General features: G+C 36.2%; 2 protein-coding genes across 2 annotated transcripts; one reads left to right on the top strand and one right to left on the bottom strand.

The window, feature by feature from the left end:
- The first annotated feature begins 239 nt into the window (after positions 1-239).
- On the top strand, positions 240-5,212 carry LOC133689001 (calmodulin-binding protein 60 F-like). The gene is made up of 7 exons (XM_062108695.1): positions 240-726; positions 1,413-1,488; positions 1,875-1,933; positions 2,147-2,640; positions 3,305-3,465; positions 3,590-3,793; positions 4,303-5,212. Exons 1-7 carry the CDS (start codon positions 614-616, stop codon positions 5,041-5,043), a joined length of 1,848 nt encoding a protein of 615 aa, XP_061964679.1. The 5' UTR covers positions 240-613; the 3' UTR covers positions 5,044-5,212.
- A 963-nt stretch (positions 5,213-6,175) lies between these two features.
- Positions 6,176-10,959, bottom strand: LOC133689000 (two-component response regulator ARR12-like). The gene is made up of 6 exons (XM_062108694.1): positions 10,297-10,959; positions 9,581-9,733; positions 8,905-9,306; positions 8,721-8,797; positions 7,151-8,356; positions 6,176-6,450 (listed from the first exon to the last, which is right to left on the bottom strand). Exons 1-6 carry the CDS (start codon positions 10,436-10,438, stop codon positions 6,379-6,381), a joined length of 2,052 nt encoding a protein of 683 aa, XP_061964678.1. The 5' UTR covers positions 10,439-10,959; the 3' UTR covers positions 6,176-6,378.
- Positions 10,960-12,273: the final 1,314 nt, after the last annotated feature.

Genomic DNA, 12,273 nt, shown 5'->3' with positions numbered 1-12,273 from the left:
GAATAGAAGCGACGATTTTGTATCCAAAGTTTGGATTCCAAACAGCACAGAAATGGTCAACTTGTTACGGTGCATCTACAAAAAGTAGATATATATGAGGTAGTTTGCTTCTGTCAGGCCAACTGACCAATCTAGCCATCATCACCAATTTGACTTTCCTCCAAAAATAAGAAAAGAAAATCACAAACAGTCAAAAATCACATGCTTGCCAAGGACACAGACGCGGTTTCAAGACTTTCAAAGTCCATGCACTCACTGTCATGACTGGTCTTAACCTTAATTTTTTATACGTAGAAAGAAATATTTTATTATCTTAGATCATAAATAAAGAAAAGAAATCAACTTGGATCCATCTAAAACTAAACAAAATACATCATCTTTGCAATACCAGATCCGGAAACTGTCTTAAAAAGCTGTTTCTGCTCTTTTTGGGGTCTGAAACATTTATTCCATTTCTCTTCAATTGAACATGGTGATGTGTAATATGCTGTACGATATAGGGTTTTTGTTTGTCTTTCTGTGAAGTTTCTCGGGTCTTCGGACCAATCTTGGGGACCTCTCTACATTTGGAAAGGTAACTGAGATTTTTTTGGGTTCTGTTAAGTTTCTATAAATGGAAAGTTCAAGAGGCAGGAGGGTTGAGAAAAGAGGTTATGATCAGAGTGTTGATGATGAAGCTGACAACCTGCCAGAATCAAAAAAGGCAAAATTGCCTGCTTTAGCAAGGTTGGTCTTTGTAACTACTTCATGAGATTTATTGTTTCCAATTTTGTGTTTTGGTTTTCTTTCATGGCTTTGAAAGATAAGTTAGGACAACTCGAAGAGGATTGAAAGATAATTTTGTTAATTATAGGAGGATTGGCAGATTGGATATATTCCCTATGATCCATTGGATTGAGTTTTAAAATTCAGCACTTGTATCAGTTTTATTCCTTCCAGAGCTAAATTAAGTCTTCTCATTTTAATCTGATGCCTAAACCATACATGGGTGTCACTATTTACAATGATTCTGGTTCCTTGATGATTTGTGGATCTCATGCCAAACCTAGCTATGCCTGGTGAGATCTTATCTTAATTAACAATATCATAAGGTAGGTGATTTGATAGACTTCAAGAATGATTGAAACTGCTTGGGCTGATTTCAGAATCAAAGTCTCCACTGGGTTACTTTACTAAATCGGATCAATGATTAAGAACAAGATCATAATTTTTGAAACATCAAATATGTACTTAAGCTTTTGGATTCAAGTTTCAAACAGCTTAAACTTATGTGTGGAATTGGTTGAATATTCAAGTCAATGTTTGGTGCTGTATTAATTCAGTTTGTCTAATATCTTCTTTGTGCATATGTTCTGCCTTAGCATCAGTTTTTAAGTCCACTCCAACTGATTTATGACTTAATATATCTGCAGTGTAATTGTGGAAGCTTTGAAGGTGGATAGTTTGCAAAGACTTTGCTCATCTTTGGAGCCTTTGTTTCGCAGAATTGTGAGTCATGGATTCTTTCTTTAATTCGTTTGTTCTAATAAAATTTGGGTTGAGTTGTGATATTATTCTAAACCTGTAGAAGATACAATGACACTGCTGCTGTTGTATATTTTTAGCTGATTGTATCTCATGAGAATCATGACTCGGGTCTCCATGTAGGGCTCACTTGTAGACATACTGAAATAATTGCAGAGACTTCTGTGCAGTAAATCTTACATCAATTTACAGAATGTTGATAAAAAGTCAGCAACATTCAAGCATTTTCTTGTCTACTTGTCCCCTAATTTGTCTGCTGTTGGTTTAATTTATCAAAGGCATTGCATATTATGCGATCCTAGGTATCTTCAATTCCTTCGCTGATTTTGGCATTATGAATGAATGATCAGGTCAGTGAAGAAGTGGAACGTGCTTTGACAAGGTTAGGCCCTGCTAAATTGGCTGGAAGGTAGGTTCTTAGGTATTTTTGAATTCTAAAAATTAAAAATTCCTTTCCTATCTGCCTTGGATCTTCATGATGCTGGCAAACAATGTAGAAAAAATCATTGTAAATTTCAGTTATACTCCATGTTCTCCTGGTGGAAATTGGGATGTCATTTGTATAAAAAAAACTGCAATGTATAGGTATTGATACGATGAATTATGATTCTTCCTATGGCAGGTCATCACCACCAAAACTTCCAGGCCCAGAAGGAAACAATCTACAACTTCATTTCAGAACAAGAATGCCTCCTCACCTGTTCACAGGAGGGAAAGTTGAGGGGGAGCAAGGGGCAGCTATCCATGTTGTCCTGTTAGATGCAAGTACTGGAACTGTTGTGCAAACTGGACCAGAATCAGCTGCTAAACTGAATGTTGTGGTTCTTGAAGGTGACTTCAATGAGGAAGCTGATGAAGATTGGGCAATGGAGCATTTTGAAAGCCATGAAGTAAAGGAGCGTGAAGGTAAAAGACCACTGCTGACTGGGGATCTACAGGTCACTCTCAAGGAAGGGGTAGGAACTCTCGGAGAAATTACTTTTACTGACAATTCTAGCTGGATAAGGAGCAGAAAGTTCAGGCTTGGTGTTAAGGTTGCTCCTGGATATTGTGAGGGGTTTCGTGTTCGTGAGGCTAAGACAGAGGCATTTGCTGTTAAAGATCACCGAGGAGAATGTGAGTTTTCAAATGGTTATAACGCATGGTTGCTAGTTTAGAGACCGTGCAGCACACATCTGTTTTGGAGAGTAGAACATTAGAGTATAAACATTAAAATTAGTGCTCAACAATATTAGAATCTAGATGCTCTTACTTGGCTAGATAGATGACTGCCCACTAAGCCTCTCAAACAACACCATCTTCCTGGGTTTCTCTTTTATTTAATTGAGAAACAATGATATCACGCAAATATAGTACAATTATCGGTAAAGCTAGTAGCCTTCCACTGCATAATGTGGTGCATATTGGATGGTGACAGGTTGCCGGAATAGCAGGAGAATAGTAGTTCCTTCTGCATTCTTCCAAGCTGTGAGTCTTAGCATGGGTTAAAGATAACTCGCTATCAGGTTATAAATACTAGTACAGAATGTTTTGACTAGGGACGTCATAGTTCGGTTATTTTCTTGGAACTGAAATGCAAAAACCTTAGAAATCTAATGGTATAAATAGATGCAACAGCCAGTTCTGCAGCTTCGTACAAAGAAACCTCCAATTTTTGGGCTATCTTATAGTTTGGGTAACTGTATTCAGTTGGAATTTGCAGCCTCTTACATTTTATCAAATTTCAGATGAATTATTTCCAACAAGTTGTGGTAACCAAGATTGTTTATATAAATTTCAGTATACAAGAAACACTACCCACCAGCTTTACATGATGAAGTTTGGAGATTGGACAGAATAGCGAAGGATGGAGCATTGCACAAAAAGTTGGTAAAGGCTTATATTACAACAGTTGAAGATTTTCTCCGTGTTCTCATTAGAGATCCACAGAAATTAAGACATGTAAGAATCCTTTTCTTTTTCCCTACATATGTTTGAGAAATCTATTATTCTTTTCAGTTCATATCCCTTGTTTCCATATTGATTGTTCTTCAATTCCCTGTTTTCCACTTTGATGTTCACATAGATCCTTGGAAGTGGAATGTCAAATAAGATGTGGGAGAATACAGTTGAGCATGCAAAGACTTGTGTCTTAGGAGGAAAGCTTTATGTTTATTATGCTGATGGTAATCATAGCACTGGTGTTGTTTTCAATAATATATATGAGCTCAGGGGCCTTATTTCAGATGGGCAGTTCCTCTCATTGGAATCGCTTAACGACAATCAAAAGGTTTGATATTCTCTGCCATTCAGAATCTACTAAAACATTTGCCCGTCATTTTACACTTCAGTTTTGCCCTGATATTCAGCTGAATCCGTCTATACAAAGTGCCATACAAAAATAGTGCAGTAAAACGTGTTGCAATATTACTTAATGATCTAAAGAAAGATGTTTACCAAAATTTGTTGCAAATAATCTTGAAATCAAACATTCAAGAACATTCAAGATGTGATAATTTTCACTGTATGTGGTGTAGAGTCAATACAAATTGTCCTACTGATGTGTTTGACCGATAGACATCAGGATCTTTTACAATGGATTGTTATTCGCTACTCTAGGCATAAGAAATGGTCTTATTCTGACACATTAAATGTGGCAACTTTAGCTGCCCCAACACCATGTTCAGAGTCTTAGATGGCATGCGTCCAAAACCTCTTTTAGAGATTGAAGAATCTGTGTAACTTGACGGTTGTCACTACAAGTAAAGTTTGCTCATTCATGCTAGTGTTTGCTCACAGGTTTCAGTGGATTCCCTGGTGAGACAAGCATATGAGAATTGGCATCAAGTTGTAGAATATGATGGCAAAGTCCTGAACTCCCTAGATAGCAATAACAGAGGCAAAGGAGCCTCCACTGCGCCCCTTGTTGAAAACAGCTACGAGAGAAATGACTACATAACATCTGCTCAAAACAAGCAGCAGTTTGATCCTTCTGAACCAAGTCCACAACACCAAGCCATAAATAACCACCCATCAGTCCCTCAGTTGATTGAATTTCCATTTGTTAGGTCTGATCAGAATGCTGTAATGACCCTAAATAACATAAATAATCCACAAGCAGCATTATCTGGCAGCGTGGATTATATGTCAGTTGGAACTCCTTCTGTTGGGGGTGTTTACTTTCCAGGAGATTGGTCTCGGACAAGGAATGAGAATGGATTGGAAGACTTTTTTGCAGAAGAAATACGGCTAAGGAGTTCAGAGATGTTGGAGAGTGATGACATGCAGAGACTGCTAAAAACATTTGGTGTGGGTGGAGTTGGGATGGGACCTGGTTTTGGCCATTCTGACGAGGCTTGTTACTCTTACAGCATTCAAGCATATGAGCCTCGGATGAATCAAGCATATGCGCAGGAGCGTGGAAAGGGCTCAGGGAAGGCTGTCGTTGGATGGCTTAAGCTGAAAGCAGCTCTACGTTGGGGGATATTTGTAAGGAAGAAAGCTGCAGAGAGAAGAGCTCAGCTTGTTGAGCTTGATTAAGTTGAATATTTAAATCTAATTTAACTCGAGTTCTATCGACATTATATCTGTTTATGTGCCTGTGAATCTTTTAATGGTTTTTTCGATTGTTGAGAGACATAGTGAATACTTGCAAAGTTTAACATATTGGAATTGAAAGGCACGCTGGATTATTCCAGGTTCTGCTCTATTTGCCTATATTCTCATAGGCCAGACAAGGCAAAATTTAAGGTGAGAGGGGGAGAGGGGGAGAGAGAACCGTTTCTAACCCCCATTATCCTTGTTTAAAATTTAGGGCTCTTTTCCTCGTTTTAGCCTGTAAAAACAAGGTATTCATTATCATGTTTAAATGTTACACTACTGTTCTCCTTTCATATGCGCATCACTTTTCCATAACTTTTCTTCACAGTGAATTTGTTAAGTTTCATGCTGTTCTGTAATAATTATCCGCTAGATAGCATCAGACTGGAGAATTCAATCATTGATATTTCCGAAAGCTTTGTCGGATTTGGGTTCATGGAACTAAACTCTTTCGATAAATGCTGGCGTTTTATTATGACAACGTCAAGAAAGCGACACTGTTACTCTCCTCTAGCTTTCTATTCCTTGCATTTGCATATAAATAGGCATCATTCCACCTTTTATAAGTGCAATAAACTAAAACAGAGATTTTCAGAAATTGCTCAAACAGAGATTGAAGATAACAAAAAAAACCAACACAAACCTCTCTTGCTTTCCAGAGTAACAAAAACACTCCTGCTAAGCCCAACTCCACACACAAAACGACAGATATGAGAAAAGTGCTCGTGTGCCCGTGTCTGTCACTACACGAGCACAGATAATTCTTAGTACATCCAAGGATAATGAATCTCTTAAAATCAGCATAAGAAGGGACAATTAATCCCATCTAATGGAGGCTGTTTAAAGCAACCGCGTATCTGTTTTTCTTTTTCTGTAAAAGGTTAGAGCATTTTAAGCAAAAGGTCTACTTCTGATAGCAGATTCACACTCCAAGGCCCAAAAAAAGCATTCTGGAAAACGTTTATTAACTTCCAAGGTAAATTTACAATTAGTAAAAATTAATATTTTAGAAAAGGGTGATGAATTTAACATGTACGATTAATTTATCAATAAGAATTGAGAAGAGGAGAGAGATCAAAAAACAAGGATCAGGCTATAAATGTTAACCGGTAATTAACTCTGGTAACGGAGAATAAGAATAGAAAGAGGAAGATGAGATTACATTGGGAAAACCGAGAAGGGAAAAAACTAAAAAGAAAAGGAGTAATCAATTACAAGATACAATTTTTTCCATGAGAGGAGTGAGAACTCAGATATTCTTCTCCTTTCGAAGACTCACATGCATGATCCAGGTGAGAAAGATCCAAACCTGAATTCTCCATCCATTAAGGAACCATCATTTTGATCCTGCATCAAGTACATTATGAAGTGTCAAAGAATGCAACTTAAATTTTAACTCTCTCAAGAAAAGATTGGAATTTTTCGGAAGAAACAAGCACAAAGAAAATGAAACAAGCAACTACTAATTCAAAACTTTCATAGGAACAGTAATAATAGGGAGTTTGGCTACAGAAATGATTCACCATTCCTTTTATCATTACGCATACAAGTTGGCTTTGAGTTCTATCGATCGAATAGGATATAATGATTGTCGATTATACAAACTTGCATTCTCTCCTCTCTTTCATTCGCCTTTCAGTCACTACAAATGTTTGCAAGGTAGCATGAATTTTTTAAATTTTTTTTTTTTTTTTATAAATGGAGACTAAGAAAAAGCCTACCCATCACATAATTATTATTTATGAAATGGAAGTAGCTAATTGATATGAATAACATAGTCTGTCTATCACAACAAAGAATCCAAACAAGAATGTAAATAGGTGCAACCACAACCAACTCCCATTTTATCAACTAGATAATAAAGGTTATCTATGTTGTCAGTCTTGAGCTTTTATAGTTTTTACCAAAAAGAAGAAAAGGAGTCATTTAAAAAAAGTTTCCTAAACTTCTTTAGAGCACGAAAACTTGAAATGGTGACTGGAAAAGCTGAAAAGAACGCATCTGAAGTGTGTAATTGAGATGGATAAAGCAAAAAATATTCTCGTACCTGTTTGATCATTGCATTCATTATATCATCCATAGACTCATAATTATTTTGAACGAAACCATTCTGGGACTTTGCTTGCTCCAAGATAACATCCTCGTTAGACCTCATTTTTGGGTCCAAAGCAAAATTCTCAACATCAGGATGCTGAAACATGGATAGAGTCCCACTGTTTGATTGACCAATCATAGATGCGCCAAACCTTTTCCTTTGGTCCATACTCTGGTTCAATGCACCAATGGAACCATTGCCAGAAACCAGGGAATTCATGGCACCGAATGAAGCATTTAGACCAGGATTATAGTTTTGGCTATTTTCTTCCCATCTGTTCTTTGAAATGTAATTTGTTGTATTCTGAAAAATATTACCAATAAAGTCTGTTTGTCCTTGCATGTCTACTCTGGAATCTTCTAAAGGTGCTGTGAGAGAACCCGTAGAGGAAAAATCAATGGGGCTATTAACAATGTGAGAGGTAGTGGAAGATATATTGCCTCTCAAGGTACTGGAAGGTGATCGATCATGCCGGAAAGGTTCACCAATTGGCAAAGACGGAAAAGTGGACAACTGAACTGCACCCTGCCAGTTATCATCACATCTACTATGATCCATAAAATTTGAAGAGCCCTGGACACCAACATCAAAAGACTCCTGATTCAACGAAGGCATGCTTAGAGAAGATTGAGTCACCAATGATCCTCTACTCTGATTTTGTTGTGGGTTCACTTGTAATATCGGAGGGCTGCTGGTGGCACTAGATATGGTGTTGCTCAAGCTACCAATAGACACTTTGACATCCGGGAAGCAACTTGCAAGTGTAAAACCTGCTGTATCACCTTTGTGATTAAACTCTCCAATATGGTTAATGGACTTCATTTGTAGTTGCTTGGGCTCCAGTGCTGATGAAATCCCTTGAAATAAATTTGTACCCTGGTTTGTTGGTAAGAGACCTGGCTGGAGCAGCCCAGAAGAAGCTATTCCCTGTAAGGTTAAACCCCCAGGAGAGTTCAATCTACCAAGAAAAGTCCCAGATGGATATGATGAAAGAGAAGTGGTTGAAAGCCTTCCTGGTCCATGCATAGAGCGAAAATCTCCAAATCCATCAACTGAACTCATTCGCAAGTAAGATGAGTCTTTAGCACCGAATGCAGAAACCATGTTGCCTTGCTGGTTTCCTCCACCACTTAGTCTTTTCAGGTAAAGCCTAAATTTCTGTAAGAAAATATAAACAGGAAGCTTCAAAATGACTACAGCAATAAAACTCTTCGAAATTTTAACACGAGTTCAGAATTTCATTAAACACGTCTAACTACTTGTTGCATAAAAAACCAAACCTGGTCACACTCTAACTACCATGTGAAACAATAGTTGAATTAACATTTCTAATTTACAAAGATGGGCCTCGTTATTGTTAAGGATTTGCCGAGTTTTCCACATTAGTGTTGAGTGCACAGTTGCAGAATTCACACCCAATATACATCCCATTATGATGTCACCCCAAGCACAGGTGCAGAATTCACAATCATAGGCATCATTTCTCATGGAAGGTAGGGAAGCAAAAAGGAAATATCACTACCTGCAAGTGACTTGCCACGTTTTCCCTTGTAAGCCCGTCAACATTCATCAGGTCAAGTATTTTCTTTGGAACAGCCTCTGCAAAAGATTTAACAAAAAGAAAATGGTAAATCAAACGGTTTTAGGATTGGTAAGTATGATAACAGAAAAACAAAAAATATTGCTTCTGAGTTGAGGAAACTCACTGTCAAGACCCATTTGATTAACAGCAGAGACAAACTTCTGATGCAAATCAACAGACCAGACAACTCGAGGCTTCTTCTGATTCCCAGATACCTCATTATCATTTCCATCTTCACCCTCTTCTTCATCCTCTTCGTCTTGGTCCTTACGTTTCCTATTTAGTTTTTCATTTTGATCTTCACTACCAGTTGATGTCACTCCTTTTTCCCCTTCTCCAGCTCCGTCATCACCCTTGTCTTGATTTGGGGACCTGTTTTGGTCCTCGGGATACCATTTCTTTCTCCTGATTACATGTTGCCATATGTTTTTGAGCTCCTCCATTCGAACAGGTTTTAGCAAATAGTCAACAGCACCATGTGTAACGCCCTTGTATACGAACTCTTTATCACCATAAGATGATAACACTGCAACAAAGTTCTTGTGAGAAAGAATTATATTCAAATCCAAATTATACAAGGATTTAAGCCAATTTTCATCTATTCCCTATGTGAAGACTACACAGTAATTATAACATACAAATTTCTCAAGACCAACAACATAGCCATTATAAGAAACACAAACAACAACGAAGCCCAATCTAAGTTAACATGCTTAATCAGAGTTCAAGAGATCACGGTAAATTGTGAAAAAAAGAAAGTGAAGATCATTTACCACCTTACAAAAATAGTATTTGCTTACTTATGACAGGTAGGTCCATTTCGAGCCCCACGAGTTCAAGGAGCTTAAAGCCATCCATGTCTGGCATGTTAACGTCACTGATAACCAAGTCATACTTGTTTCTGTTTTCTCTCAACATTTCCAGAGCAGTGACTGCTTGATTGGTAGTTGTAACTGCAAACACCATACGTAAAATGTAAGAAAAGAAATCTGAATTTGAACGAGATTTGACAGTAAAAATTCAAAGTCCCATATACTATAATTTAGATTCAAATTACATGCACTCCAAAATTCAGGAGTATAATTGAGTAAGAGAACCCGATTACTAGCAACAGTCCTATAAATCTGCCAATCACAATTAAACAGAAAATAAAAAATATTTTAGTTCTAATAGAGGGAGTTAATGAACAAACAATTAGAATTAGTCCGAACCCTCTAAAAGGCAAAAAACTGAAACTCGAATGGACAGAAGTAATGAATTACAAATTCAAACTATGCATACAGAGACAATTCAAACATATAATTCCGCAAACTCCAATCAACAGCAAATTAATAAAGCAGAACAACAAAACTTAAGAATACAACATATCAATAGTTAATACCACACTTTCACAAACACATGTAGAATTTGTTAAAAATCAAAACTGTTTACTAACAAAAAAAATATTGATAAATCATGTTCCAAGATCCACACAAGAAGAACGAAAGAGAAGAAAAAATAACAGGTTGAAACATACCCTCATACTGGCATTTACGAAGCAAATTCTCCAAAACTTTGAGGCAAATTGGGTCATCATCAACAGCTAGAATACGCATTCCAACAGGAAACTTTTTTTCATTAACTGAATTACCACCCCTTTGGTCGTCTACAGCCATCATGTACCAAACAAAAAGCACCCAACACAGAGATCACACACAAAAAAGAAGAGAAAGAGCTAAGATTTTATGAGTACTTCAATTAAAAGATGTGTTCTTTAAGCCTTTCAGACAAAACCCAGATGGCTAAACAAAAGAAAGAGAGAGATTCCATGGCGCTGGATCAGAACAAGAATCGGAGAAACGGATAAAGAATGGAAGATAGTAATACCAAAAAGCTGTACAAAATAGGACAATGATGGTGATGGGCCAAAAGAAAGAGAGGGAAGGGTGTTCCTACCCAAAACAAAACAGAAATCTATAACTAGTTTTTCCTCTCTTTTTCCCCCTTTAAGTACACACAAACTCCCCGTCCCTCCCTGCCCTATGTATTTGTCTTTAGCTTTTTCTTCTTCAGTTCTCAACAGAACACAAAAACCTTTTACTTTTTCTTGCATTAAATATTTTTGTCAATATATATGATAATGGGGTTTTGTTTATATGAGCCCCCCTCTCTCTCTCTCAAGCTTTTTTATTTTCTTGATTATTTTATGGTAAACTTCTTTCTTCCTTTGTCAGAGCTGTCACCATATATGGAAGAGGTGCAAGACTTTTGAGGCTTTGATAATGTGAACGTAAATGTCAAAAACATTTGCAAATGGTAACCATGTTTGTTGCTATGTGTGATGTAAGCGTTGATGAATCAAGACCATCCATCGATGATTGTGGGCCATTTGGAGGATCAAAGGATGGGAATTTGGTGGCATTGGTTAAGGTGAGGGGGGAGGGGTCCTACAGAAGGATGAATGGATTAATGATTATTCCTATCATTTAAGATGGTGACTCTTTTGGTAATTAAAATTGTACGGTGATAAAGGGTGCTTTAGGTTCGTTAAGCTTTGATGGACACTAATGGCGATCAATCAATGACTAGATTTTCTTCCTGTAAAATTTAAAATTTGAATGTTTAATTTAGGGAAAGTAGACATAAATGGAAATTAAACAATAACGCCGGATGGAGAATGTGTTTCTTGCACTCTTTTGGTAATGAAAGTTGTTAAGGTGCGGTATTTGGAAGAAGAGAAGTAAAAATATTTTGTGTAAAATTTTAAAAAAATATTTTGTGTAAAATTTTAAAAAAATATTTTGTGTAAAATTTTAAAAAAATATTTATTTAAAATTAATATTTTTAATGTTTTGAAATCTATTTAATGTATTTATATCAAAAATAAATTTAAAAATATATATTATTTTAATGTATTTTCTAATAAAAATCACTTTGAAACGCAATATCTACCTCATTTTTAAATAAATCATAATAACAATCAATGACTTCTTTTTTTTAAGACATTCCATTAATAAATGTTTTCTTAAAAAAAATCAAAATGATATTTTTTTATTTTGTAATCACAAACAAGTAGTATTATTTGTCCGGTTTTCATATATCTAAAAAAAATCATCCTCTTGGCCAAAAGAAAATATCTAATTTAACTCTCGAAGACAAATTATTTACAACAAGGGCTAGGAAAAAAAATTAAACTCTGAATACATAATTAAGTTTTTTTTGTCTTAAATATAAATGTAAAGGGTATTCTCCTCCTAATTTTCACATATAAGAACTAAATTCATTTCCAATTAGGTCTTGATCATGCCATTTATACACAAACTAATACATTCATATAAAAATAATTTTATGGATATTTAGCATTTATTAACATAAAAAAATTCAACACATGAGTAACATCTTTGTATAGTTTTAGTAGAGTTAATGGAAAACATGAGTAGTAACTGAATATGTCACAATCAATAGCGACATGGTCATATCCGAACGGAATCCGGTGATCGGTTGGCCTTTAATT

The sequence above is a fragment of the Populus nigra genome, chromosome 3, assembly GCF_951802175.1.
Source record: "Populus nigra chromosome 3, ddPopNigr1.1, whole genome shotgun sequence".
NCBI classification, from domain to species: Eukaryota; Viridiplantae; Streptophyta; class Magnoliopsida; order Malpighiales; family Salicaceae; genus Populus; species Populus nigra.
This window is presented reverse-complemented; position numbering and strand designations above follow the sequence as displayed.

Bases quoted from the DNA above. Each gene is read 5' to 3' on its own strand.
- LOC133689001 (XM_062108695.1), top strand. From the start codon at position 614: ATGGAAAGTTCAAGAGGCAGGAGGGTTGAGAAAAGAGGTTATGATCAG. The intron at 727-1,412 runs GTTGGTCTTTGT...ATATATCTGCAG, and splicing joins AAATTGCCTGCTTTAGCAAG to TGTAATTGTGGAAGCTTTGA. The intron at 3,466-3,589 runs GTAAGAATCCTT...ATGTTCACATAG, and splicing joins ATCCACAGAAATTAAGACAT to ATCCTTGGAAGTGGAATGTC.
- LOC133689000 (XM_062108694.1), bottom strand. From the start codon at position 10,438: ATGATGGCTGTAGACGACCAAAGGGGTGGTAATTCAGTTAATGAAAAA. The intron at 9,307-9,580 runs GTAAGCAAATAC...ACTTTGTTGCAG, and splicing joins AATGGACCTACCTGTCATAA to TGTTATCATCTTATGGTGAT. The intron at 6,451-7,150 runs GTACGAGAATAT...TACTTGATGCAG, and splicing joins TGAATGCAATGATCAAACAG to GATCAAAATGATGGTTCCTT.